At 42.8% G+C, this 27,654-nt stretch overlaps 1 protein-coding gene across 1 annotated transcript in view; it reads left to right on the top strand.

The window, feature by feature from the left end:
• The first annotated feature begins 5,281 nt into the window (after nucleotides 1-5,281).
• The window catches only part of LAMC2 (laminin subunit gamma 2), a 59,655-nt gene continuing 37,282 nt past the window's right edge, over nucleotides 5,282-27,654 (top strand). Inside the window, exon 1 of the mRNA XM_058430498.1 lies at nucleotides 5,282-5,450. Coding sequence (XP_058286481.1) covers nucleotides 5,372-5,450 — 79 coding nt within the window. The 5' untranslated portion in view covers nucleotides 5,282-5,371. The remainder of the gene's footprint in view (nucleotides 5,451-27,654) is intronic.

The following is a 27,654-nucleotide window of genomic DNA, read 5'->3' as shown; positions in this document are numbered from 1 at the left end:
GCCTCAGCCTTCCTGGCCACACCCGGTGGGAATGCCCTACCCAGTCCTTTTCTGCTCTGTGGTTGGAGAATTCTACGTAGAGCATTATCCTCACCAACACCAGGAGTTACACTCTAAATGGACAAATTTGGGGGAGGATCAGATGAAAATTCAAGCGCTCACTTTCTAGAACAAAAGTCTGAGATGGGTTTAAAATTCATGCTTCTATGCAAACATTTCAAAAAGCATCTTTTACTTTTTGTAAATTGCAAAAACAGACAGGTTTCCAGAAGAGGGGTCCTCCTGCAATGCTTGGGTGGTGTCTCTGCCCAAAGGTCTGAGCTGGCCACTTAGTGCTGATCCAAACCAGCAGAGATGGTTTTGTCAGGCCTGGTTTTGTCACACAACTTATGCAAACACTGGTATGTTTCCAGTGGTTGCTTTGAGTTTGCACATTTGAATTAAAGTATCTGAATTACGAAATATATTTGTTTGAGATTTTCTCTTTCTTATATCAGTTTATTGAGATATTTTGTATACAATCCAATTTTAAGTGTACAATCGAGTTTTTTTTTTTTTTGAGACAGAGTCTCGCTCTGTCGCCCAGGCTGGAGTGCAGTGGCACGATCGATCTCGGCTCACTGCAAGTTCCGCCTCCTGGATTCACGACATTCTCCTGCCTCAGCCTCCTGAGTAGCTGGGACTACAGGCGCCCGCCACCATGGCCAGCTAATTTTTTTGTATTTTTTTTAGTAGAGATGGGGTTTCACCATGTTAGCCAGGTTGGTCTCGATCTCCTGACCTCGTGATCCACGTGCCTCGGCCTCCCAAAGTGCTGGGATTACAGGTGTGAGCCACCGCGCCTGGCCTTTTTTTTTTTTTTTTTTTGAGACAGAGTCTCTCTCTGTCACTCAGGCTAGAATGCAGTGGCATGATCTCAGCCCACTGCAACCTCCACCTCCCAGATTCAAACGATTCTCTTGCCTCAGCCTCCCAAGTAGCAGGGATTACAGGCGTGCACCACCAGGCCCAGCTGATTTTTGTATTTTTAGTAAAGACGGGATTTTACTATGTTGGCCAGGCTGGTCTCAAACTCCTAACCTCAGGTGATCTGCTCGCCTCAGCCTCCAAAGTGCTGGGTTACAGGCGTGAGCCACTGAGCCCTGCCAGCAATTGATTACTTTTGACCACAGTAATATTTTAGAATATTTCTTTCATCCTCCAGAAGTATCCTCATGGCCCATTGCAGTCAGTCCCTGTCCCTAGCAACCACTGATCTGCTTTCTTGCTTTGTAGTTTTACCTTTTCTAGAGTTCCATTTAAATGGAATCACATACTATCTGGGCTTTTATGCCTGGCTTGTTTTAGCACAATGCTTTGAGATTCACCCATGCTGTGTATGTATCAGTAGTTTATTCCTTGTTATTACTGAGTAGTATTAAGTTGACTTTTGTCTGGATTTGAAAAAATATATATTTACTTGGGCCATATGGAAAAGCAAATAGATTTTTGTTTTTGCTTTTTTGAAAAGCCATGTGTTAATTAAAGGTAATCCTAAGAATACATTTAAATCTTTACCTTTACCTTTTCCTTGAAATGTAAGATCCTAACCTGTCTGAAAGTGAAGTTTTAAATTCACAATTTTTTTTTTTTTTTTTTTGAGAAGAGTCTTGCTCTATTTCACAACTTTTGAAACAGGCTGGGCACAGTGGCTCAGGCCTGTAATCCCAGCACTTTGGGAGGCCGAGGTGGGCAGATCACTTGAGGTCAGGAGTCCAAGACCAGCCTGGCCAACAAGGTGAAACCCCGTCTCTATTAAAAAACACAAAAATTAGCCACGTATGGTGGCACCTGCCAGCAATCCCAGCTACTCAGAAGGCTTAGGCAGGAGAATCGCATGAACCTGGGAGGTGGAGGTTGCAGTGAGCTGAGATTGTGCCACTGTACTTCAGCCTGGGTGACAGAGCGAGACTCCATCTCAAAAAAAAAAAAAAAAAATTGAAATATTTGGTAAGAAAATCTGTATGTGAAGGAAATTTCCAGATATGCAGCAAAAATATGAAATAATTAATAGCATCCAAGTAAATATTGGTAATCTGGGCATGAACCTGGATTAGGCCAAGGGTTCCTTCCACAAAATTTTAAAATAATGATTCAATAATTAATTAGTAGATGGGTTGAAGCAAAAATTTCACCTTTCTCATATGGTATTTGTTAGTAATTTTAACAACAGAAAAATGATTAGTGCTCACTCAGTGTTAACAATAATTTTTAAAACAATTATTATTCTTATTATGGCTATATCTGTATAGCACATATTATGTGCCTGGTGCTGTTCTGAGCCCTAGATAATTCATTAACTCTAATAACCCTACTAAGTAAGTGTTTTATTATTATCTCCATTTTATAGATTAGGAAACTAAGGATCACAGAAAGCAAAGTAACTGCCTTGATGAATAGAAGCCAGGATTTGGCCCTGGGAACCTGCCTAAGCCTCAACTTTTGGCCACTAGAACACTCTTAACCTCAGTAATGCACTAGAGAAGAATTCTCAGATTGGTGGAAGGGGTCGATATTGTCCCTGAGCAAGGTAAGGGATGAGGCCAGAGCAGGGGTGTCAAGCCTGAGCCAGACAGTTGTTTGGCTGTGTGGAGAAGCCCAGAATAAGGCAATGTGAAGAGGTGGGAACTGAGAAAAGTTGGGGAGTGCCTGCCTTAAGGCGTTTACATTTTTAAAATATGTTTTAAATCCTGCACTGTTCACACAAAAGAGGCTGCTGGTGGGTCTGGTGCCCAGGTGCCTGCTGCCCATTTGCTGCCCCTGGTCCAGATGACCTCTGGGAGTCCTTCCAGAACTAACATCTTGGGAAAAATTAGAAATATTTGTTGAGTCTTTTGTGACTTGAATTTATCGATGTAGGCCAATAGTCTACAATCTGGCTAGGTTATAATGGTCATTGATAAATAACCTTTGATTGCATGTTGAATTCATTCCGTGTTGTGAATTTGTCTCTTTTTTTTTATGGTACTTTTTAATCTGACCTAACAAAGAGCTAATGGATTGTGGAGTCATATTGCCTGGTTTTGAACCTTGGCTTTGCAACTTACTAGCAGTGTGACTTTGAGCATGTTAACTGACTTTCGCATGCCTGTGTTTTCTTGTCTGTAAAATGGGGAAATTAATAGTACACCTAATTCATAAAGTTGTTTTAAAGATTAAAAGTTTAATGAGATAATGGATTTACAACAGCGACTGACAAATAGTAAGCATTACTTATGTGTTTGTATTGCTATTATCACTGTCCCAAAATGATGCTAGATGAAAACATCTGTTCCAACTTTTAACATTTAATAAACTATAGCAATCTGTACTAAAATGAAATCTTCCTTGAAGACTTTATTTTGTAGGGCCCTGTTCCTTGTTCCTGCAGGATCGTGGTGAATTGTGTGTGCAACACGGATGGGACTCAGGGACAGGACCTCAGCCTCCACAAGGTACCAGCGACTAGAAGGGGAAAATTCTAAATACCTGGTCTCTGTGAACTGAAACCTTAGCTGTAGCTGGAGACTGAGTTTTGAAAGAGAAGAATATTTGTGTAATTTGTTTGAATCCTGGGCAGAGTAGAAGAGAATCAAGCCTTGGATGAGAAAGTTGGAGTTTCTTTTCTATTCCTCAGGTTTTGTTGCTGGAGATTTTAGAATAGGTGTCAGCCAGTTTGCAGCAACCTGTCTTGCCCCTACCATTCTTGGGTTCTGTATTCAGACCCCAGCTATTCCTAACACCCAGTTCATGCTCCACATTCTGTACAAAGCCATCCCTAGCTATCCCAGTCAGTCCACACTGGTCTCCATGACAGGCAAGAACCGAAGTTTTTAGAACCTTTGACACTTATGTCTGCCCTGGATGATTTGTTCATTATTTTATGTTGTTGTCATCCACAGAACAATCTAGAGAATATTTATATATTTAGTCAGCAAACAGCTATTTATTGGGGGCCTTTGTAGGCCTCAATGTTGGGAAGAAGTGTCGGTTGTTTTGGACAGATTGTGTATTTATAAAGCTCTAGCAATTTTTAAATCTCTAGCAGGAACCAAAGCCTTCTTGACAGCCACCTCTCTGAATTATTGTCACTAGCTTCCTTAGGAGAAGAGACAATGTAGTTTATACCAAGATTTGCAGTTGTCTAGATATTACTCACTTCACCTAACACAGTGGATAACATTCAAAGTTGGTCTCAACAAATATTTTCTCTAGTGCCCACGGAGAGTGGCTGAGAAATACACTCTAAGATGTAAAAGAGTTTGGTATCTAGGTCCTTTTTCTTATTCATTTCAAGCCAATATTTATTAAGCACCAACTGCAAGCTAGACACTATACTAGTTAGGAATATAAAGTGGGCCGGAGACGGTGTTTATGCCTATAATCCCAGCACTTTGGGAGGCCAGGGCAGGAGGATTACTTGAGGCCAGGAATTCAAGGTCAGTCTGCCCAACACAGCAAGACCTCGTCTCTACAAAAAATTTAAAAATTAGCTGGGTGTGGTGGCATTTGCCTGTAGCCCTAGCTACTCAAGAGGCTGAGGTGGGAGGATTGCTTGAGCCCAGGAGTTGGAGGCTGCAGTGCGCTATGATGGTGCCATTGAAAACAAAAACAAAAACCAACAAACAAAAAAAAACAAACAAAAAGAAAACCACACTCAGTCTTTATAGGGAGGTTGGCCAGTCAACAGGTTACTTTATGAGTTGCTAACCCTGGTGAGCGGGAAGTTATGTGGACCAGGAGAGAAACCCTTGGTTCGGCCTGGAGAAAGGAGAGGTTGACCCTAAACTGGAGGGCGGAGAGGACCCTGTTGTGACTCTCCGACTGACTTGTCTTCCTTGATGTCCTTTAAGCCGGAGCTGATTCGGGCTGCTGCCTTATTTCTGAGTTAACGCACTTAAGATTGGGCCTCCCGAAGGGGCGGGCTGCTATCTATCTCTGTGAATCTGCCCTGGACCACCCCGGTAGAGAAGGAGGGCTCCGGGGAATCTGGCACATTCCAGGCAAAGGCTCCCGGGCCGCAGCCTCTGTGCCACACCCTTGGCCCGGGCCAGGTGTGCGCCCTCCTAGATGCGAGGGGGAGCAGGCGCCTGCGGGGAGCGCTTTTCCAGCCCGGTGTGTGCTGTGTGTGTTTGTCTGCCTCTGGAGGGCTGGGTCCTCCTTATTCACAGGTGAGTCACACCCTGAAACACGGGCTCGCTTCCTGTCAGGACTGAGTCAGGTAGAAGAGTCGATAAAACCACCTGATCAAGGAAAAGGAAGGCACAGCGGAGCGCAGAGTGAGATTCATCAACCGAGGCGCCGGGCAGCGACCCCTGCAGCGGAGACAGAGACGGAGCGGCCCGGCCCCGCCATGCCTGCGCTCTGGCTGGGCTGCTGCCTCTGCTTCTCGTTCTTCCTGCCCGCAGCCCGGGCCACCTCCAGGAGGGAAGGTGAGTCGGCTTCCACGAGGAAACGTCTCAGCCCTGGGCTGAGAATCTGCCTTTCTCTGCAGACCGTGATGGCTGAACGTACCTCTGAGGATTCCCACTTTGTCCAGAACCTTGTTAGAGCTCCCTTCTCCTCCCCTATCTGGGGCTTCTCCAGAGACTGATTTTAAATGAGACTAATATATAAAGCTATCTGTTTTTTAAAAATAGGAAGCCAATAAGCTGTGCTAAAAGAGGGTCTTCCTTACCTTAAAAATGTTCCTTCTTGATTTCTTTTTTCGACCGAGGGGCCGCTATTTAATCAATAATATGTTGTTATATACGTTCTTTCCCCAGCGCGTACTTTCATTAAAAGGTTTTGGTGGCAATGTTTCCCATGACTGTGAACACCACAAAGATTGCAAAGGAACCTCTTCAATAATCCTGTAATTCATGTTTCAACTTTCGGATGGAAAAATGAGCCTTAAGAGTATTAGCAATACCCTTAACTTTTGCATCACGTTACTTTTCATAGTATTTTCATGTAATATTCATTCAACAAGCACTTATTGGGCACCTGTGTCATATATCATTTGATCTTATCTAGGGCACCTAGTTGGCTGTCATGTGTTAGACGTTAAGCTCATGTAAACAAAACTTTGTGAGAACCTAGCAACTCTTAACTGTAAGCATGTGTCAGCTATGGCAACATTTTATGGGTGTTTTCCTTGTCACCTGGTTCTATGGATATATGCCTGTATAATTGCCCTGATGTTTTGTGTTTATATTGCCTCCTGCATCTGATGGCATTTCAATCATTCTTTCAATAGGTCCAAGGCCAAGAGCCATTTCCACACATGTGCATGCATGAATATGAGGTAATGCTCACATGCACATGGAATTGTATAAGCCATTCCCAATGTTATCGTGCACTCTGGGTGATGCTGGCCTGAATTGGATTTGAGTGGCATGAATAATGTTTGAGCATGTGTTTGAATGCAATGCTACAGTCCTTTTTGTCTAAAATAGTCTTGGAATTAACTTCCAACCTATCATCTCTGACTACCATTTTCAAAACCATGTATGATTGCCACCAAAAAAAAAAAAAGGTGGAGATAACTATGTGAAATAATGAATATATTAATTTGCCTGACTAGAATACTATTTTACTGTGTATATCGAAACATCATGTTGTATACCTTAAATATATATAGTTTTAAAAAGTGATAAATAAAAGGTTCTGAAAATGGTCACAAAGGGTATGTTCTCTTAGGGCTGGGATAAGAAGTCTCAGCCTGGCCGGGCGCAGTGGCTCACGCTTGTAATCCTAGCACTTTGGGAGGCCGAGGCGGGCGGATCACGAGGTCAGGAGATCGAGACCACGGTGAAACCCCGTCTCTACCAAAAATACAAAAAAATTAGCCGGGCGTGGTGGCGGGCGCCTGTAGTCCCAGCTACTCGGAGAGGCTGAGGCAGGAGAATGGCGTGAACCCGGGAGGCGGAGCTTGCAGTGAGCCGAGATTGCGTCACTGCACTCCAGCCTGGGTGACAGAGCCAGACTCCGACTCAAAAAAAAAAAAAAAAAAAAAAAAAAAAGAAGTCTCAGGATAATGGAAGACATCCCCAAAGTAAAAATAATCTCTGAATATTAGAATTTAAAGCGACTGCTTACGGATCAACTACTTGGAATCTCTCGATTTGAAAAATGAGAAAATGAAAATGTGTTTCTCAAGGCCACACAGGCAGAGATGAAACTGGCTCTCGATCCAGGGGCTCTTAGCCTGGAGCTTTCTGAGCCACATTATAAAAGTAATAAAGGAATAAGATACATCTTTTATACATGATAAGTAATCATTTAAGCAATTTTCTTGTTGGCTATAGTTGAGTACATATGTGTGTGCTAGCATTAGGGAACAAAAATAAATATGTAGGATGCTATCAATGCTATTTTAATAAAATCAAGCTTAAGAGGACAGAGCTAGGACTCTCACTTCTTAAAGACATACCAGCTTCTGGGCATCTATTTACCCCAAGAAGTCGGAAATACCACTGAGGCTCATTTCCACTTTCTCCTTCCTTGGAGGCAGACTAAGGTTTTATTCTCCCTCCTCAGAGGCCTTCATTTTGGGATTCAATGGGAATGTGAAGTTTGTTGCCAGAGTAGAACACACATGCTTTTTCATTCATGGGATGCTGGGATGTGCTAGAAGTTGGACTGAAAATATGGTACCTGCCATGTCTCAAAGTGACTGTGTCTGAGTGTCCTGTGGGCTGCACATATGAGAACCTAAAGCAGTGATGTTGCTTCCTGGTTCTTTCCTTGCAGTAGAAATTATGGCAATAGATGAAATCGGCAAGACTTCAGGGTTGGGCTCAGCTAAAGCACAGGCTTTGGAGTCAGCCTGACCTGGCTTTACATTTTGGTTCATTCAGTTACTAGTTCCTTATTAGTAATACTTGGTGTCTGCTTCTTCATTGTTAAATGGAGGCAATAGTACTTCAACCTTGTAGAGTTTTTGAAAGATGAATAATTACTGTAAAGTGCCTTAAAATGCGTGGAACCACATTTCTTTAAAAAGTCCAAAGCCAACAGTACAGCATAGTGAATTCGTTTGCCCAAAGATCAGAAAGACCAAGGCTCCCCTTCAGGATAGGATTGCCTGGTGTGAGATAAAGTGGCATGTGGCCCCAATGGTCTGGATCTTAGTTCACAGCAGGAGGTATGACTGGAGAAGGATTGAGAAAGAGGTAAGAAAGAGACTAGAAACGTAGCCACCAATATGCTTGTGAAGGGCTTTATGTGCCAGGTTGTTCAGTAGGATGGTGCCCTGTAGGCAAAGAAGAGCTGTGAATGATTTGTAAGCAGGAATTAGTGTGACTGGATTCATGTTTTAGAAAGGTCACTCACTCAAGGGCTTAGAGAATGAAGTGGAGCTAGGGAAGCCAGATAAATGATGATTACCGTAATTCAAATGAGAGACGATGAAGGCTTTCATCATGGTAATGAAAGCAAAGAGGAAACAGATTACAGGGACATTTAAGAGGTGAAATCTAAAGAATCTGGTGATCCAATAAGTCTGTGTGTTAGGGATACGAGTATAGGAAAGTTGAGAGACATAAGGAAGAGTCCAAGATGGATCCAAGGCTTTAGGTTTGTACATGGTTAGACAGTGATGCCATTAAAGGATGAGGACTATAAAAGAAGGATCAGTCTGGGCACAGTGACTCATGCCTATAATCCCAGCACTTTGGGAGGCTGAGGTGGGTGGATCACTTGAGCCCAGGAGTTCGAGACCAGCCTGGGCAACATGGAGAAACCCCACCTCCAGGAGGCTAAGGCAGGAGGATCACTTGAGCCTGTGACGGTGAGGCTATAGTGAGCTGTGATTGCACCACTGCACTCCAGCCTGGGTGACAAAGCGAGACCCTCTCTTTTTATTTTAGTTGAGAAGGGAAATTTGAGATATAAATTTGGGGGCCCATAGGTAGAAAGCAAAGCCTTGACCACAGATGAGACTGCCTAGGATATGGAGGTAAAAGAAACCTCAGCACTTAAAAAAGAGATAGAGGAAAGATGGAGCAGAATCAGGAGGAATGAGCACTGAGGATAGAGGAAAATCAAGGAAGAAGAGGGTTTTGTTAGTCAAAGGAAGACTGTCAGCAACATGGCAGTAATAACTGGTGTTCAGATATCCAAATGTGTATATACAAAGAATGAGGACTATCACTGCTGGATTTAGCCGTCAGGTGAGTTTTGAAGCAATTGTTCTTCTAGAACGGTGAATTCAGAATCCACGATTATCATAGATCACTAATTTGGTTTTTTCCATGCCCTGATGCTAGAAAAAAGATGCTGTGGATAGTAGGAAGGATCCTTGGAAATGTTTATGCTCCCTCGTAGATTCTGTTATTTAAATCATTGAAGTGGTATAGCATCATACATAAAAGTGCAGGCTCTGGAGTAAGACTGCCTGGGTTCAAATCCCAGCCCTATCATGTACCATTGTGGCACATTTATATTTTGGGACTTGGGCAAGCTACCTCACTGTTACTTAGCTCCTACATCTCAGAATAAGGATGATAAATCGATATGACCATTACACAAAAAGCACTTTGCACATTGCCTGGTAAGCACTTAATACATGTTAATAGATTACTGTTATTGTTACAACTAACTGCCCTGCCAGTACTGAATTTGGTATATTGCTTTCTGTGTTTTCAGTGGTAACATTTTTGAAGGGCCTCCTTTTTACTCTCCTTTCATCAGCCCAAGAAGGGTGCTGAGGAGCCTTTCTGCTCAAGCAGAAATGAGCCCCAAGTTTTACCCAACAAAACAGGAACCCAAAGCAGGTTGCAGTTTCAAGACTGGATCTCGTATCATTCCTTCTCCTTGCCTTTTTCATCCACCAGACCTCATCACACACAGATTCAGCAAATCTATTGCTTCTCAAAACATGCTCAAATATAAGATGACCCTACAAAGATCATCTCTCATTTCCCAATGGAAAGAACTTCCCCCACATTCAAAGAAAGGATTTGGACAACTTGATTATGAGAACATTTAGCAATACAGATGTAGTAGTCAAATGTCCCTTTATGTTTGATTTAGTAAATTAATTACACAGATATATTGAAAGTCACATAATTGATGAAATATTGTACTTAGAAGTATTGATTTGTTCACTCACATTTTATGAAGTAATTATATTCAAATTATATTCAGTTATATTCATCTCACCAGATGACTTGAGATATAGTACTGTTTGAATCTGTTTTTGATGTGGTCACTGGAAAGTACATCATTTTCAAAACATTTAAAAGATAGACAAATTATCCCTTAGTGTATATTGTGATCTTCACAGCATAATCACTCTGAAAGGCTTATATGCAACAACTTTCAGCACTCACAACTACGAAGAAATGCGCCATTATGAGAATTGTTTAGATAGCTGGGCCTCTTTCTTACTGATAAGTCTCCAATACATTGATCGAGGTCATTTTAGCTTAATGTATCTTCCCCAAACAATATTTTTACAATAAAGTAATTGAGAAAGTACCCTATAATATGCAAGATTTTGAAAGGACTGAAGTATGTTTTTTTTTCCTGAGGGATAATTTTGGAAAAATTAAAACCTCTACCTTATATTCAAGCACGTACAGAGGTATAGAATTGGGTTGGAGGTGGGCTGGAAATTCCCATTTGGGCTTAAATTCTGGGTGCTCTAAACTGGGGGCAGCCACTGGTTCAGCCTCACTGGCCCAAGAAGCTGAGAAAGATTGTTGATTTGTGATTAGTGTTTATGGGAAAGTCAGGGCATAAAGTTAAGGTGTTGAGAGAATCCTGGGAATATCTTTCCCATTTAACCCATTCTTAATGGTTCAAACTTACTTTTTTTTTTTTTTTTTTTTTTTTTCTGTCCTGGAGAAATTTCTAAGGGCAAGACTTGAATCATCTATTAGAGATCGGTGTAGAGGGCTGGGTGCGGTGGCTCATGCCTTTAATCCCAGCACTTTGGGAGGCCAAGGCGGGCGGATTACCTGAGGTCCAGAGTTCAAGACCAGCTTGGTCAACATGGTGAAACCCTGTCTCTACTAAAAAATACAAAAATTACCTGGGCATGGTGGCATATGCCTATAATCCCAGCTACTCAGGAGGCTGAGGCAGGGGGACTGCTTGAACCCGGGAGGCAGAGATTGCAGTGACCCAAGATCATGCCACTGCACTCCAGCCTGGGCGACAGAATGAGATTCCATATCAAAAAAAAAAAAAAAACAAAAAAAAAACAAGAGATCAGTGTAGAAATAGGAGCTCCATAGATTCTGGAATACTCTCATTTAGTCAGAAATTAAACCTAGTAGGTGACTAAATCATTACTGGGCTATGTTTTAATATAATCTCCAGATAGGTGATGTAATGTTTGAATCATGTCCAAAGCCAAAGGCTAAGTCTTTTCTGTCTGTTGGTGACTGTATGTCTGTGTATGTAATTCCCCAACAAGCATCTGCTTCTTTATGTCACAACTGTCGAAACAGAAGAGAATGGTTCTTCCTCCAGCACTGATCTATGGAAGAACCTGAGTCTTTCCCTTCTGTCGTATCAGGTGAGGGGTGGAGATCAATTGGCCAAAGGTATACAGATTCTGCACTTATTCAGGGCTTATATTTACAGAATTCTAACCGTGTCTTTTTATTTATTGTGGAGATATGTATCTCCTCATTAGAAAAGAATCAAATTGCAGCCAAATCATTTCCCACAACTAACTTAAAACTTGGACAAATCATCCAAATGCTCAGCTGCACTGATGTGGGGCATTTCTTACAAAATATTTTATGTTTCACCATGTTTTTCTCTTATTACAGTATCGTAAAACTAAAATGAGAGTGGGCCTCAGGGGTTCTCTACAAGAGCCTCTGAGTTTATACATGAGAAAAATGACACCCAGTGAGGTAAATTAACTGCCCAATTTCTTACTGTTGGTCATAGCAGAGCTGGGCTCCAGCATGTTTCATCCTTTTATAGGTAGGAAAATTGAGGCACAGAAGAGTGACTGCCTTGACCAGGGTCAGATTTCAGTTGCTAGTTTAATGTTCTTTTTCTGAGATAACTCCTTGGCGTATTTCTCATTTTTCTTTTTTTGAGATGGAGTCTTGCTCTGTCGCCCAGACTGGAGTGCAGTGGCACGATCTTGGCTCCCTGCAACCTCTTTCTCCCAGGTTCAAACAATTCTCCTGTGTCACCTTCCCGGGTAGCTGGGACTTCAGGGGTGCACCACCACGCCTGACTAATTTTTTGTATTTTTAGTAGAGATGGGATTTCACTGTGTTAGCCAGGATGGTCTCAGATCTCCTGACCTCATGATCTGTCCGCCTCAGCCTCCCAAAGTGCTGGGATTACAGGCGTGAGCCACTGTGCCTGGCCTGAATTTTCATTTAAACTGATTTTCAAGCTTGATGGAACCTTTATCTATTGTTGAAATACCACGTGTATTTCTAATGGAGACATCTATCTCGTCTTTTCAGAAGTCACCATGTGTATATATGATTCACTATGTTGGCCTTTCCTTTAAAAATGTCAGAGAACAACAGGTTAAAACTAAGCACAGCTCTAGTTGTGGGGACATTAACAAGAGAACAGATTTCAAATTACCAAGTTTTCTCTTCCTTTTGTTCCACTCTGTTGTCAGGTTATCATGCAGCTTGTAATTGACCAAGTGGCTCAGTTTAGGATCGTTGATAGTACTGTGATAAGACTTTCTCTTTTATCTATCATTGTTCTTTAATGACTGTTGACATTTTGCATCTATATATACATAGTCATGTCCAGAGATTATTTCTCTCTCCCTGCTACAGACCCTTGTAAGTTTTGGAGTCTTTCAGGAAGAGGTCAGTTTCATGGCCAGAATGTTGACCATGTAAGCTTTATACAGACTTACTGCTGTTTCAAATCACTGCCCATTTTGCTCTTGGTAAAAGGAAACTTTTTGGTAGGGGATTCCTAGTGTTTAAAAATCGTTTTTCATCCCAAATAGCCTGGCCTACTTTGGGAAGGCAGTGGATCCAACAGTAATCTGAAGCTGCTGCTCTTGCCCCATCCAGGCAGTTGTACCATGGTAGGAGGGGATCTTCGCATTCTGAGATCTGCAGGGAGCAGGGGAGAGGCCACAGTGGACCTGGCATAGGAAGTGGTAGAGGAGAAACAGCATATTTGTTCGACTGAGATGCAAGATACTCCCTGATGCAGTCTTCATGGTCCAGTCTCTTCTCAAAATGTTTGTTACTTCTCTTTATGGATGTATAAAGGTAGTTTGGCTCATAAGAGCTCATTTAATTCATTCTTCTGACTTTAGGCAATACAGTGTTTTTGTTTTTGAGATGGAGTCTCCCTCTGTCACCCAGGCTAGAGTGCAGTGGTGCAATGTTGGCTCCTGGGTTCAAGCACTTCTCCCATCTCAGCCTCCTGAGTAGCTGGGATTACAGGTGCACGCCACCACGCCCAGCTAATTTTTATATTTTTAGCAGAGATGGAGTTTTGCCATGCTGGCCAGCCTGGTCTCAAACTCCTGATGTCACGTGATCTGCCCACCTTGGCCTTCCAAAGTGTTGGAATTACAGATGTGAGCCACCATACCCAGCCAGCAATACAGTTTTAATTCATCTTTTTTCTGAAAAAAAAAAAAAAAAAAATCTGTAAGGAAGATGCTATAAACGCACTCCATGCATATTTTCCCAACATTGCAAAGGCACATGAATTACCATTGTTCTTTTGTGAAGACTAAGAACTGTATAATGGTATGTAAGCCCACACACATACCTAAATGCTTGTATGTTTGTGAAGGGATGTAGTGATAGCAAAAAATCTGTGCCTAATCTCCTTGTACAAAAAAAGTATTGTTCACAAAAGCAGTAAGGATTCAAAAAGGAAGATTTATTGGTTTTTTTTTTTAAGGACTCAATGAAACATAAATTTAAACAATTGAAAAATCATGGTTTATACTCCAATTATCTCCAAAAGGCATTTTAGTACAAATTAGAATCTCCTTTTTAACTTCTCTTTATTCAGACACATCATACAAGGTTTCTTTCCTTTTGGTCCTCTTTGCTTCAAGTATTTACCTCTAGCTTCCCTGGAATCTCTGATTCCCTTTATTTCAACTGCTTCTTAGGATACCTTTTTCTAGGCCATGCAAGAAATGTCCAGAGAACACTATGCTCTTTCAATAACAGTTAAATGTCCTTTCTATGCTGGAATGCTTTTCTTTATAGGTAACTTCACAGAAATGTATAACCCTTTATTTCTGTGGTCAGAAGAGTGTGGCGTTCCATGCAGGTGGTTGCTCTCATATAGAATCTTACCACAATCACTTCCTGAGTCTATGCTGCAGGTGACAGCAGCTGTCTTGTGGTAGAGCCTTTGACAGCACCAGCTATAACTCTAATGTCCTCACTTTGCCTTCCCTTTCACCTGTGAGCTTACTCAGACTGAACCCTCAGTTTTACCTTTACCCTCCACTGCTTTGCCAGTCAGACAAAACTTGGTGCCCCCAGTATCCCTGTTCACTGGGACTTTCTTCCCCCTCCTCATTGTCTGCCTGGGCGCTGGTGTCGCAGTGGAGTGTCAGGGGAAGACATCTCCAGGTGTGAACTCCTGATGGAGTCCTCACCAGGCTGAGTCATCTACAGTTCACACGGGTACATTCCCAAGTCTAGGTTGTGATATAATGTACTATGAACTCTCGGTGAAACAGGTGTCTCCTCTGAAGCCATAATCATTCAAAAGGAAATGGTAGTGATCTGAGTTTCACTGACTCTTGATGACTTTGGACTATTTAGAGTTGAAAAGACTGACCCATACTTTATGATTCAAAATTGCCTGTGTGATTAGAGAACTGAGCTCTGTCATTACTCTCATCCTAGCACTTCCTGCCGCAGCCTTACTCACATTGCTTGGACACTTATATGTCAACTGGTGCTGTGCCCTTTATTTAAATGAAACAAATGGATCAGGCAGGATATGGTATCAGTTTTCTGGTTGTGGTGGCTTAAAATGTGGCTATGAAAAATTTGCGAAAGAAGATTAAATTCAGTTAAAAGCCTTAGTGAGAGAAGTACCATTTCAGTTTTCTTATTCTAATTAGGGAACATATTGTGACATTCTTTAAGAAGATAAAACTGGAAGCAGATATTCACACATTAAACAATAAAGTTCAAGGCCAGTTTAAATGATGAAGGATTCAGATTTTGTTTTAAAATATCTGCTTAAGCCGAGAAACGTATTAAAACTTGGAAAGAAAAATTCCATGTAGGAGATTTTAAAACTAGAAAAATCCTTAAAAGCATTTTCATCATCACATATAAATATAATATAATAAAAATATTCATCTTTTCATCTTGAATATCTCAGATTTGAAGACACGGATTTTTGCAAAGAGGATCATAGCTTTTGATGCCTTTGATATCAAACTGATAAATGATAGGTGGTATCTTGCTTTAGACTGCATACATAATATGCAATTTGAATATTTGTCATAATTATTTATTTTTGATAAAAATGATTTTTTTTTTTTTGAGATGGAGTTTCACTCTTGTTGCCCAGGCTGGAGTGCAATGGCACTATCTCGGCTCACTGCAACCTCTGCCTCCTGGGTTCAAGTGATTCTCCTGCCTTAGCCTCCCAAGTAGCTGGGATTATAGGTGTGTGCCACCACGCCCAGCTAATTTTGTATTTTTAGTAGAGACAGGGTTTCACCATGTTGGTAAGGCTGGTCTCAAACTCCTGATCTCAAGAGATTCACCTGCCTTGGCCTCCCAAAGTGGTGGGATTACAGGCGTGAGCCACTGTGCCTGGCTGATAAAAATTTTAAAAATACATTAGGATAAATTTCTATTTAAAGAACACTTTCAATAATTGCTTTTGTACTGAGAACAACCTTTGCTAGATTTTTAAAAGTGGGTATATGCAACTGAAACTTTATTCACCATCTTCAGTATAGCTTTTTACATTTGGACTTCCCATTGAAAGACCTCATTATAGGTGACTTCACGGAGGCAACTGTTGCTATCTTTGAACATAAAAGAGTTGTCAGTTTACATGAGAGCAGTCTTTTGACTCAGAAGAAGGGAATGGTATCCAATAAGGTATATTAAGATTTCGTTTTCAGTGTAACTTCTTTGAAAAAAATGAAATAGGAGACTAGTTGAGATTGTCAGCCCCAACTTGTCTCTGCCCACCATGATGGTTTTCTTTTATAAAGCAAGAATTTTAAGAAGCAGAGGAAATGAAGACATAAAATGAAGTGCATATGAATGAATGGAAGAGAGATGAAGATGTCCCAGTGGTGAGCATTATATGAAATTAGGCTGGAATAGTAGATAGGATAAGACCATGATAGTCCTTGTAGGCAATATTGAGGAATTCTGGTGCTTAACTTCAAAGGAAAGGAAAGAAACTACAGAATGTTAAGCAGAGAAGTCATGATACAATTTGTATTTTGGAAACATTTTCTGATTGCTGAGTGGAGGGAAGCAAAAGAAGTTGCAGGGAATTCAGCTAGGAAGTGATGGCAGGCAAGAGATGATTGAGGTTTGGTCTAGATGTGGCCATAGTGGAGATGGACTTGAATGGATTTGAGATATTTAGTGGGTTATATCAACAAAATTCAGTGTTAAATAGGCAGGTGAGAAAGATGGAGAGCCTGTAAGGATAGCTTCCGGCTTTCCGACTTGAAGGCATGGCAATCACAAGTTTGGTTTTTTTTTTGTTGTTGTTTGAGACGGAGTCTCGCTCTGTCGCCCAGACTGGAGTGCAGTGGCGCAGTCTCGGCTCACTGCAAGCTCCACCTCCCGGGTTCACGCCATTCTCCTGCCTCAGCCTCTCCGAGTAGCTGGGACTACAGGCGCCCGCCACCACGCCCGGCTAATTTTTTGTATTTTTAGTAGAGACGGGGTTTCACCGTGGTCTCGATCTCCTGACCTCGTGATTCGCCCGCCTCGGCTTCCCAAAGTGCTGGGATTACAAGCGTGAGCCACCGCGCCCGGCCACAAGTTTGGTTTTAAACAGGTTTTGTGTAAAGAACTTTTGAGATAACCAATTGGAAATGTAAAGTGAGCTGGGCGCGGTGACTCATGCCTGTAATCCCAGCACTTTGGGCTGATGAAGTGGGCAAATCACTTGAGGTCAGGAGTTCGAGACCAACCTGGCAAGCAAGGCGAAACCCTGTCTCTAATAAAAATACAAAAAATTGGCCGGGCATGCTGGCGGGCGCCCATAGTCCCAGCTACTCAGGAGGCTGAGGCAGGAGAATGGGGTGAACCTGGGAGGCGGAGCTTGCAGTGAGCCGAGATAGTGCCACTGCACTCCAGCCTGGGTGACAGAGCGAGACTCCGTCTCAAAAAAAAAAAAAAAAAAAAGTAAAAGTAATAAGTAAATAAATAAAGTGGATGGCAGACATGAGGACCTGAAGTTGAGGATGAAGTCTGGGCCAAGGAAGTATCTTGGGAGGTCAACACTTACGGTGGTTATTGAAGCCCTTGCCATGGATGAGATCACCCAAGGGGAGACTCAGACTGAGAAGCTATGGAGATTAAGGAGCCCTGAGGAGCACCGACATTTAGAGTTGGGGTAAGGAGAGGAGCCAGCAAAGCCTTGAATAGGGAAGGTCAGAAGGCAGACAGACACCTGGCAGTATGACATCATCGTATCCAAGGGAAGAGAGTTACACAAAGGAAGGAGGGAAAAAGATTTGATGTCTCAGAAAGAGAATGAGGGACACATGCAGGAAAGGAAACCCAGGGCACATCCCTTTCCTCTAAATAAGAAAGATAATTGAGCATCATCTTTTTTTTTTTTTTAAATTGAGATGGAGTCTCGCTATGTTGCCAGGCTGGAGTGCAGTTTCGTGATCTCGGCTCACTGCAACCTCCACCTCTTGCGTTCAAACGATTCCCCTGCCTCAGCCTCCCCAGTAGCTGGGACTACAGGTGCCTGCCACCACACCCGCCTAATTTTTCTGTGTATTTTATTGTATTTTATTTTATTTTATTTTTATTTTTATTTTTATTTTTTGAGACGGAGTCTCGCTCTGTCACCCAGGCTGGAGTGCAGTGGCGCGATCTCGGCTCACTGCAAGCTCCGCCTCCCGGGTTCACGCCATTCTCCTGCCTCAGCCTTTCCGAGTAGCTGGGACTACAGGCGCCCGCCACCACGCCTGGCTAATTTTTTGTATTTTTAGTAGAGACGGAGTTTCACTGTGGTCTCGATCTCCTGACCTCGTGATCCACCCGCCTCGGCCTCCCAAAGTGCTAGGATTACAAGCGTGAGCCACCGCGCCCGGCCTTCTGTGTATTTTAGTAGAGACAGGGTTTCAACATGTTGGCCAGGATGGTCTCGACCTCCTAACCTCATGATCCGCCTGCCTTGGCTTCCCAAAGTGCTGGGATTATAGGCGTGAGCCACCGCGCCAGGCCGAGCATCATCTTTAAATGGTTTATAGTTGGACTAATTCATGGGAGATTACAGGTCACATCATATAAACTTGCTGCTATTTCACTGAATCAGTTTTAGTGCACTAAGCAACTGAAATGGTAGCAAGAGCAACAAAGCACTACGTAATAGCAACCAGCACACACTGTCAGGTTTAAACATGATGCTCAAATTCCTAGCTCCTGACATCGTCCCATACAGCTGCCAAGTACACTACCTATCAAGGCTGCCTGAGCACTGCAAACTGATCTCATGCTCTGAGGCCTGCCTCATCCTCTTGCCCTCCTCCCACACAGCCCTAGGCTCTCTGCCCTTTGAGATGGCAGGCAGAAAGCATTGCAGCTCTGGGCTCATAGACCACAGATGGGTGGGCAGTCCTAGGGTGGAAATAGTTCATCTGGTATGAGCAGCAACCTGAAAGTCCCAGACCCTTAATCTCATTGAAAATCTCATGTTCCTCTCACAATTCTTTCTGTTCCCATCTCACCATGGATTTTTTTGCTTGGAACATTAGTTTTTTTTACACTGAATGTCATATATGTAGACAATGGAAACTTTGTGTAATGTATTGGGGAAATTTGAAAGTAGGCTTCGGACTTCAGGGAGATTTCTGTATGTTCAGGTTCTTGTTTGGTTTTTCTTTTTCTTTTTCTTTCTTTTTTTTTTTTTTTTGAGACAGAGTCTCGCACTGTCACTCAGGCTGGAGTGCAGTGGCACCATTTCGGCTCACTGCAACCTCTGCCTCCCAGGTTCAAGGATTCTCCTGCCTCAGCCTCCCAAGTAGCTGGGACTACAGACTCGCACCACCACACCCAGCTAATTTTTGTATTTTTAGTAGAGATGGGGTTTCACTATGTTGGCCAGGATGGTCTTGATCTCTTAATCTTGTGATCCACCCACCTCGGCCTCCCAAAGTGCTGGGATTACAGACTTTTCTTAGAGTCAGACTGCCTATATTCCTTCCTTCCTTCCTTCCTTCCTTCCTTCCTTCCTTCCTTCCTTCCTCCCTCCCTCCCTTCCTTCCTTCCTTCCTTCCTTTCCTTCTTTCTTTCCTTCCTTCCTCCCTCCCTCTTTCTTCCTTCCTTCCCTCCCTCATTCCCTCCCTCTGTTCCTTTCTCTCTCCTTCTATCCATCATGCTGTCCACCATCTTTCCATCCATCCATCCATCCATCCATCCATCCATCCATCCATCCAAGCACTGCATTAGGTACTGTGGGGATATAAGGTGAGAAATGCTGTAGAAGAAATAAGTCATAAACATAAACAGTGATGACACAGGATAGAACAAGGCAAATGCTGAGAGAGTTGAGGATGAAATGCTCTGGGCATTCACGGGAGAGAGAAGCTGTGGAGGGTATCCACAAGGAAGTGCACAATCCGATTTACGCATCTAAGAAGAAGACTGGCTGTTACCTGGAAATAGATTTAGGGAGGGTGGAAGCAGGGAGTGTTCCTGATAAAGGAAATAGCAAGCCTAAAAGCCAGAGGTGGGAAAGGGTTAGAGCAGCCTAGATCTGCGCATTGGAGCCCAGTGAACTCTTGATGAGGTAAAGTTGGAAAGGTTGGCAGGGGCTACATCTGCTGAGTTTTGAAAGAAGTTTGGATTTTTAATTTTGTCATTACCGTTAAAGCACTAAAAAGCATGATGATTTCACAGATTATACAAAGATAGCGATTAAATCACCTTAGTGAAAAGCAGAGCATGTTTTTCAGTTTAGAACAGCAGAAAGAGGGCCGGGCGCGGTGGCTCAGGCCTGTAATCCCAGCACTTTGGGAGGCTGAGGCAGGTAAATCACCTGAGGTCAGGAGTTCAAGACCAGCCTGGCCAACATGGAGAAACCCCATCTCTACTAAAAATACAAAAAATTAGCCAGATGTGGTGGTGTGTGCCTGTAATCCCAGCTACTCGAGAGGCTGAGGCAGGAGAATCACTTGAACCTGGGAGGTGGAGGTTGCAGTGAGCCAAGATTGCGCCACTGCACTCCAGCCTGGGCGACAGAAGGAGACTCTGTTTCAAAAAAAACAACATTTGAAAGAGGACCTGCTTATAGGCAAACAATCATATGTATGCCAAGTGATTGAAATTTCTCGTAATTGTATGCCTCAAAAGGGCACTATTTCTTATGGGAAATTTAAAATGAGACCCCGATGAACTGCTACTACTGATGATGATTATTCCAAGGACTTGTCCTGAGTACAACCTGAGGAAATATTTTCTGTTTCCTTTTATTCTCCTAAGGCCACAGCTGGGAAACCGCCTTTGCCCCTTTGCTTCCTGTCCTAACCTGTTGGAGCTGTGTGTTTTAGTGAGGGGTGGGAGTGTTGTGAAGTGAGCCCGAGGGATCCTGCTTGCCTCACTCTATTGTTTAAGGAGGGGCTCCAGCTGCTTTGATCTGTGTCTCTGGGTGAGTGTGGGTGGTAGTGGGCGGTCCAGCCTACGTCTGGCTGCCTGGCGGTCTTTCCTAAGAAGAACCTTGAGGGTCAGCGACTGTGTGCTATTATAGTTATTATTATAATAAATGCTTCGGTGCCAGAGAAGTAGCATACAGCAGTCAGACGCAATTACCATCCACGCTTTACTAGACTTAAAGAAATCTGTGAAAATCTGACTCAAATGACTCCGTTTCGGATGGTTTTATGTAGGACTTGAGGTAAACTTGCAAAGTCTCATTTCTTTGGCTGTGGGGAGAATGCTGGCTGGCAGAATCAAGGATTTGGAGGGAGCTGGAGTGAGAGCGCAGAAAGAGGGGAGGATGAAACCTTGAAGAGGTGTCCCTGGCTTTGTACAAATGAATAGTCAAAGGAATGATGGATGGGACCTAGCACCAGAGTTCAGTGAAAGATGGAGAAAAACCTGCTTGTTTTGTTTACTGAGCTTAGAATGGCTTCAGATCTGTTCAGGGTTCCAGTGTGATTTTTTAAATTTTATTTTCTGATGATGTGCAATATCTTAATGCCAGATCCCGAACCCATACCTGGGTTCCAACACACAAATCATTGCATGAGCTCTAGAATGCACCAAGCTTTTTCCCACCTTGGGCTTTTAGGCTTGCTCTTTCCTTTGTCAGGGGCACTCCCAGCTTCCACCCTCCCTAACTCCATTTCTCCATAACAGCCAGTCTTCTTTTTAGATGCATACATCAGATCATGCACTGATTCCTGTTCAAGTAGGAAAACATGGATAATACGATACATGCTTGACGCAGGCAAATATCTTTGGAAAAATAAAACACTAGCAACCCCCTTGGCTGGGTGCAGTGGCTCACGCCTGTAATCCCAACACTTTGGAAGGCTGAGGCATGTGGATCACTTGAGGTCAGGAGTTCACAGCCTGGCCAACAGGGTGAAACCCTGTCTCTACTAGAAATACTAAAATATTCCATTGTATTTCAGAAGATTATAAAAGCTCTAAGGTGAATTTTGAAGTCTTCATCAGCATATCCGTATTAAAAAGAGATGACAGAAGCCAAAATAAAAGAATTATGGGCTGACAGGACAACTGGATTAAAATAAGCATCAGTTTCACTAAAAATGGCTAACTTGAAGATAAATCTTTTGACTCCAGCTCTCTAGAGGATCTAAGGTGACCTTGATGGACAGTGGAAGAAATCACAACATGGAACTCCTTGAATAAAAATTTATTGACTTTAAAAAAAAATACTAAAATTAGCTGGGTATGGTGGTGCATGCCTGTAATCCTGAATGCTCGGGAGGCTGAGGCATGAGAATCGCTTGAACCTGGGAGGTGGAGGTTGCAGTGAGCTGAGATCACACCACTGCACTTCATCCTGGGCAACAGAGTGAGACTGTCTCAAAAAAAGAAAAACAACAACAACAAAAACACACACACAAAAAAATTAGCAACCTCCTTCTTTGAAATGTTACTGGCTCATAAAGTCTGAGTGTTCAAGCATGCAGTATAGCCTCCCTATTCTATGTGATGTTTGTTAAATTAATAAAATAAATTTACATCTCATTGACCAAGGATAAAAGAAGGAAGGGGGAAAGGAGGCTTAAATCAGCAAAACAAAATCTACCGATGAGGTACTTCGGAAATAAAGATGATTTATCAGGAAAGAGTAAAAGAAAATCTGCAATAAAGTGATACAGAGACAAATAGTTTGATGTATTTGTTATGTAAATAATTCATAAGAAAAACACTGTGCCATAAGAAAAACATAGATAAATGGACAAAGATCATGAAGCAGACAATTATGAAAATAGAACTAAAACAGCAAACCGGCATATGGCACTTTCTACCCTCCTTGCCACCCATCTTACTACCTACCAACTTCCTGTGCCTTTCCACTGCTTTATATATTTCTCCTTAACAAATACCACTATCCTAATATTCTCTCTCGATATTACTTATTTATCTTGTTTATTTTCTTTCCCCCCAAATTGCATGTAAACTCCCTGCGGGCTGGGACATCTGTTGGTTTTGTTTGCTACTGTATGCATCCCATTGCCTAGAACTCAGGGAAGGTCCAAGACAACCATCTATGGGTTTTTTAAAGTTCAACAGAGCATTCATTCGTTTGTTAAAAAGAAAGACTAAATGCCTACCATGGACCAGGCACTGTGTGATATAATAGGGCTTCATTTTTCCTTTTTCAAAAGTGTGAGATGTGTTTTCTACCTGTTAGAACTGCAGAGGTGAGTGCAGAGATTTGTCCGTGGACACAGCTTTGTTTCAAAAACTTTTTTTTTTTAATTTTGGCCAAAATTTTAAAACCGATAGATTTCATACGCAAAGCCAGATTTCTGTCTTCTTTTAAAAGAAGAGTTGATGCTGACTACAACAGGCATCAATTGCATGTGGCTACAACTGGCAGGGGGTGAAGTGCTGCTTCTTACGCCCTTTGGGCAGAATCTCCACCACTTCATGTTGCCTTACTCTAAGGCTGGCAGTGCCCTTTGGCAACCGGTAGTTGCCAAACCATGGTAGTAGTTGGGCAGGTATTGGTCACAGAATAAAGACCACATACAAGCTACATTACACGGTTTTATTAAGCTCAGTTGCAGAAATATTCTAGAATTTTAAATAGAAAAGTTGTTTCCTGCCCCCCGCCCCCCCCCCCCACCCCCAGTAGCAAGAGTAAATAATAAATGGTTTTAGGGAAGTTAGTCTCAATTTGGGAGATGATTTGAGAGAGACCCATTTTTCAAACACATTAATGATGAAAAGCATCATTCTATGCAAAAGGAGCTTGGAACAAGCTCTCCCATCATTTTCTTGGTGGGACCATTTCAAAGACTCGATACTGAGTTAAGTGCAATACAGCTGGGTGTTTAATCTCAGTGCAGCTTGGTAACTTCAAAGTCCTGCAGGCAAGGCTGTAGAGAGTGTCTTCATGGAGTTCTCATGCAATGCAGATACCCAAGGCCAATACACTCCCCAGACATGAAGCCCATACATCCCCTCACTCTAGATGGCATTGCCCTTGGCTTTAAGGGAGACCCATTTGAAAGGAAAGGGGTATGTTTGCGATAGGCTTAGAATCTGTTGGGCAGGCTCTGGAGGGGAGATGTTGGCTAAGGACCTCCATCCCTGGAACCGTAATGCAACTCCATTGAAGGCTGTGCATTTAAAGGACAATGGGGCAGGCATGGTAGCTCGTGCCTATAATTCCAGCACTTTGGGAGGCTGAGGTGGGAGGATTGCTTGAGGCCAGGAGTTTAAGACCAGCCTGGGAAATACCATGAGAACCTGTCTCTACCAAAAAGTAACATATTTAGCTGAGTGTTGTGGCACGCATCTGTGGTCCCAGCTAATCGGGAGGCTGAAATGAGAAGATGACTTGAGCCCGGGAGGTTGAGGCTGCAGTGACCTGTGATCACACCACTGCACTCCACTCTGGGTGACACAGTGAGACTCTGTCTCAAAAATAAAACAAAAGAAAACAGGCTGGGTATGGTGGTGCACACCTGTAATTCCCAGCACTTTGAGAAGCCAAGGTAGGCGGATTGCTTGAATCCAGGAGTTTACGACCAGACTGGGCAACATGGTGAAACCCCATCTCTACAAAAACAAAAAACAAACAAACAGAAAAAAAAAAAAACCACAACAAAAATTAGTTGGGCATGGTGGCACACGCCTGTACGCCTGTATTCCCAGCTATTTGGGAGGCTGAGGTTGGAGAATTGCTTGAGCCCAGGAGGTCGAGGCTACAGTGAGCTGAGATTGTGACACAGCACTCCAGCCTGGACAACAGAGTGAGATCCTGTCTCAATAAAAATAAAAATTAAAATAAAATAAAAGAAGGACACCTATTGTTTTCAAAGTAGAGCTTTAGAGGAGGAGACAGAAGAGGAGGGATGTGATAGAAAAAGATTATAACAAGTTTATATATTTTGAAAAGATTGCTCTGAATAAATATATAATGAGCTGCCCTTGTGAAGTTAATTTTTACCACCACAAAGCATGTTCTTTTTTTTTTTTTCTTTTTTGAGACAGAATTTCGCTCTTGTCACCCAGGCTAGGGTGCAATGGCACAATCTCAGCTCACTGCAACCTCTATCTCCCAGGTTCAAGTGATTCTCCTGCCTCAGCCTCCCGAGTAGCTGGGATTACAGACACCTGCCACCACTCCCAGCTAATTTTTCTATTTTTGGTAGAGACGGAGTTTCACTATGTTGGCCAGGCTGGTCTCAAACTCCTGACCTCAGGTGATCCACCCTCCTTGGCCTCCCAAACTGCTGGGATTACAGGCGTGAACCACTGTGCCCAGCCCATGTTCTAAATAAGAAAGGCACAATGAAAAATTTGTAGTTATTTTGAGATTGCTTCCAAAAGACATCCAGGGCAGGGAGGGCATTGGCTCATTGGGTTAGCCAGATGAAGAACCTCGCAAGGATCGCTGAACAGTGAATTTAGCTCTTGTACTTGCATAGTCATGTACTTGGTACAAATTTCACAGCACATGACAGCTGTGTGGCACATCTGTTGGAGATCCAAAAAATCAGTTTCACAAGCATTGGTTGGGAAAGATTCAGCTTGGCACTAGTTCTGAGAAAAGCCCTGGGACTTTGAATTGTGTGCAAATGTAATATGCTGTAAGTTCACTGATATGTTAGTCTTTGCCCATGGGATAAAAATATCTAGTCCTGTTACAAACCAAGCTGTTTAAATCACACTTGCAGTACTGGTCATATGAAGAAGGATACTGGAAATTAGAATTTGTTCCGAGGATGGTAGACAAGAAGAATCTAGAAATTATGACATAGGAAGTGGTTGAAGGACTTGGAGATGACAGATCTCTAGTCCAACTTGAACAGGAAAAGACTAAGGAGGGAGATGCCATAGCTATCTTCAGATTCACAAAAGCCTGATGATGCAGGGCCCTTTGGATGTAAAACAACATCCAAAGATTATGTCTGTTGGATAAATAAAAGAATAAAAAGAGAGTAGGGGTGTGTGTGTGTGTGTGTGTGTGTCTGTGTGTGCATGAGTGCTGTATGTATCTGTGTGTGTTGTGTGTGTATGTTTTCAGGCAAGAGCAAAAACACATGATGAAAATTACAGAAAGAGAGGTAGATTTAAAACACCATATAAAAAATGTTACTGTTTGTAACAACCAAGCTGAATGACCCTCTATTAGGGATTTATAAAAAGAATGTCTACATGCAATGGTAAACTCAATCTTGAGAAGGAACATAAAATGGAAAGATGAGGGCTTTGGAGTCAGACACATCTGGGAGCAAATTATATCTTTGCCATTTAGCTGTGTGACTTTAGGCAAGATACCTAGCCTCTCTGAGTATTTGTTTTTCCATCTATTAAATGGGGATAATAAAACCTATGTTAAAATATTGTGAGAATTAACTGAGCTGACGAATGTAAAGTTCTAGAAACAGTACGTTTTGGATAAGTGTTAGCTGACTTTTCTAGATTAGATGTCATCCAAAGTAGAAAGAGTGAGTTATGGAAATTATTGTAAGGCAGTCACTTAGCAGGTCCATTAGATGTACGTGGTCACAGCTGGGCACGGTGGCTCAGGCCTGTAATCTCAGCACTTTGGGAGGCCGAGGCAGGCGGATCACCTGAGGTCAGGAGTTTGAGACCAGCCTGGCCAACACTGGCGAAACCCCATCTCTACTAAAAATATAAAAATTAGCTGGGCATGGTGGTGCACACCTATAATCCCAGCTACTTGGGAGGCTGAGGCAGGAGAATCACTTGAACACAGGAGGCAGAGGTTTCGGTGAACTGAGATCATGCCACTGCACTCCAGACTCCAGCCTGGGCGACAGAGCGAGACTTGGTCTCAAAAAAAAAAAAAAAAGAAAAGAAAAGAAAAAATGTATGTTGTCCCCTTGTATTGTCAGTGTCTGACACAGAGCCTGCATAGGGAGCCACTCAGCAGGTGATGGCACATCTGTTGACTTTACTGTCAGCACTATGGGTAAGTCACGCCCTAGAAACATATTCTCAATATGGCAGCATGGCCAACAGAGACAGCCTGCGTAGGGAAGGGAGGTAGGTGTTGGCATCAGACAGAGGTTCAAATCTCAGTTCTCCACTGGGTCGAGTTACTTCACCTTTCCGAGCTGCATGTTTCTCTTCTGAGGCAGTACGTGTTTCATGGGAGTGAGTGATGAAATCGCATATGCAAAGGCATTTGATATTCTTTTCTCAGAGGGATCCTCTTTACAATCCAGGGAGGCAGATAATGCAGTCTGTATGGAAGAAAAAACAAGATTCAGAAAATTGAAGTGATGTGCCCAAGGAAATAGCAGAATTGGTATTTGATTCTTTCCTTTTAACCTGAAGGCCCATCATCTCTCTCTCTGAGACCACGACGGAAACATTTTTTGGTGTCTCAGTGTGCTGGGTACTCTGCTGGGTGTTTCCGTGTGTTGCCTCCTTTGTTTTTCGGGTCCCCATGGAGATGTTAGTCACTTTGCGAGTCTCTCTGGAACATCTGCAGGATGGGCTTCCTAGATACTTGAGAAAGGTCATTCTTCATGGGACACCTGGCTTTGGGAGGAGACACGTGCCCAGACAGTCACGTCCGCTCCTCGCCTTGACGGGCACCGGAGGGATGGGTGTTGTGTATCTTGAGCAGCGACACCATCGGCTAGTAGCTGTGCTGAGTCCACAGCTGCCCATCCTCAGGTCTCCTTGAGCCCAGAGACTTGCTCTATGGGATTGCAGTGTTTTGAAATGAACTCCTTGCAAACATTTAAATCAGAAATATCCGCATAAAAATGTAATTTAACATTTTGGGTTTCTCTCGAGGAACTGG

The sequence above is a fragment of the Hylobates moloch genome, unplaced genomic scaffold (genome assembly GCF_009828535.3).
Source record: "Hylobates moloch isolate HMO894 unplaced genomic scaffold, HMol_V3 SCAFFOLD_18, whole genome shotgun sequence".
NCBI lineage: Eukaryota > Metazoa > Chordata > Mammalia > Primates > Hylobatidae > Hylobates > Hylobates moloch.
This window is presented reverse-complemented; position numbering and strand designations above follow the sequence as displayed.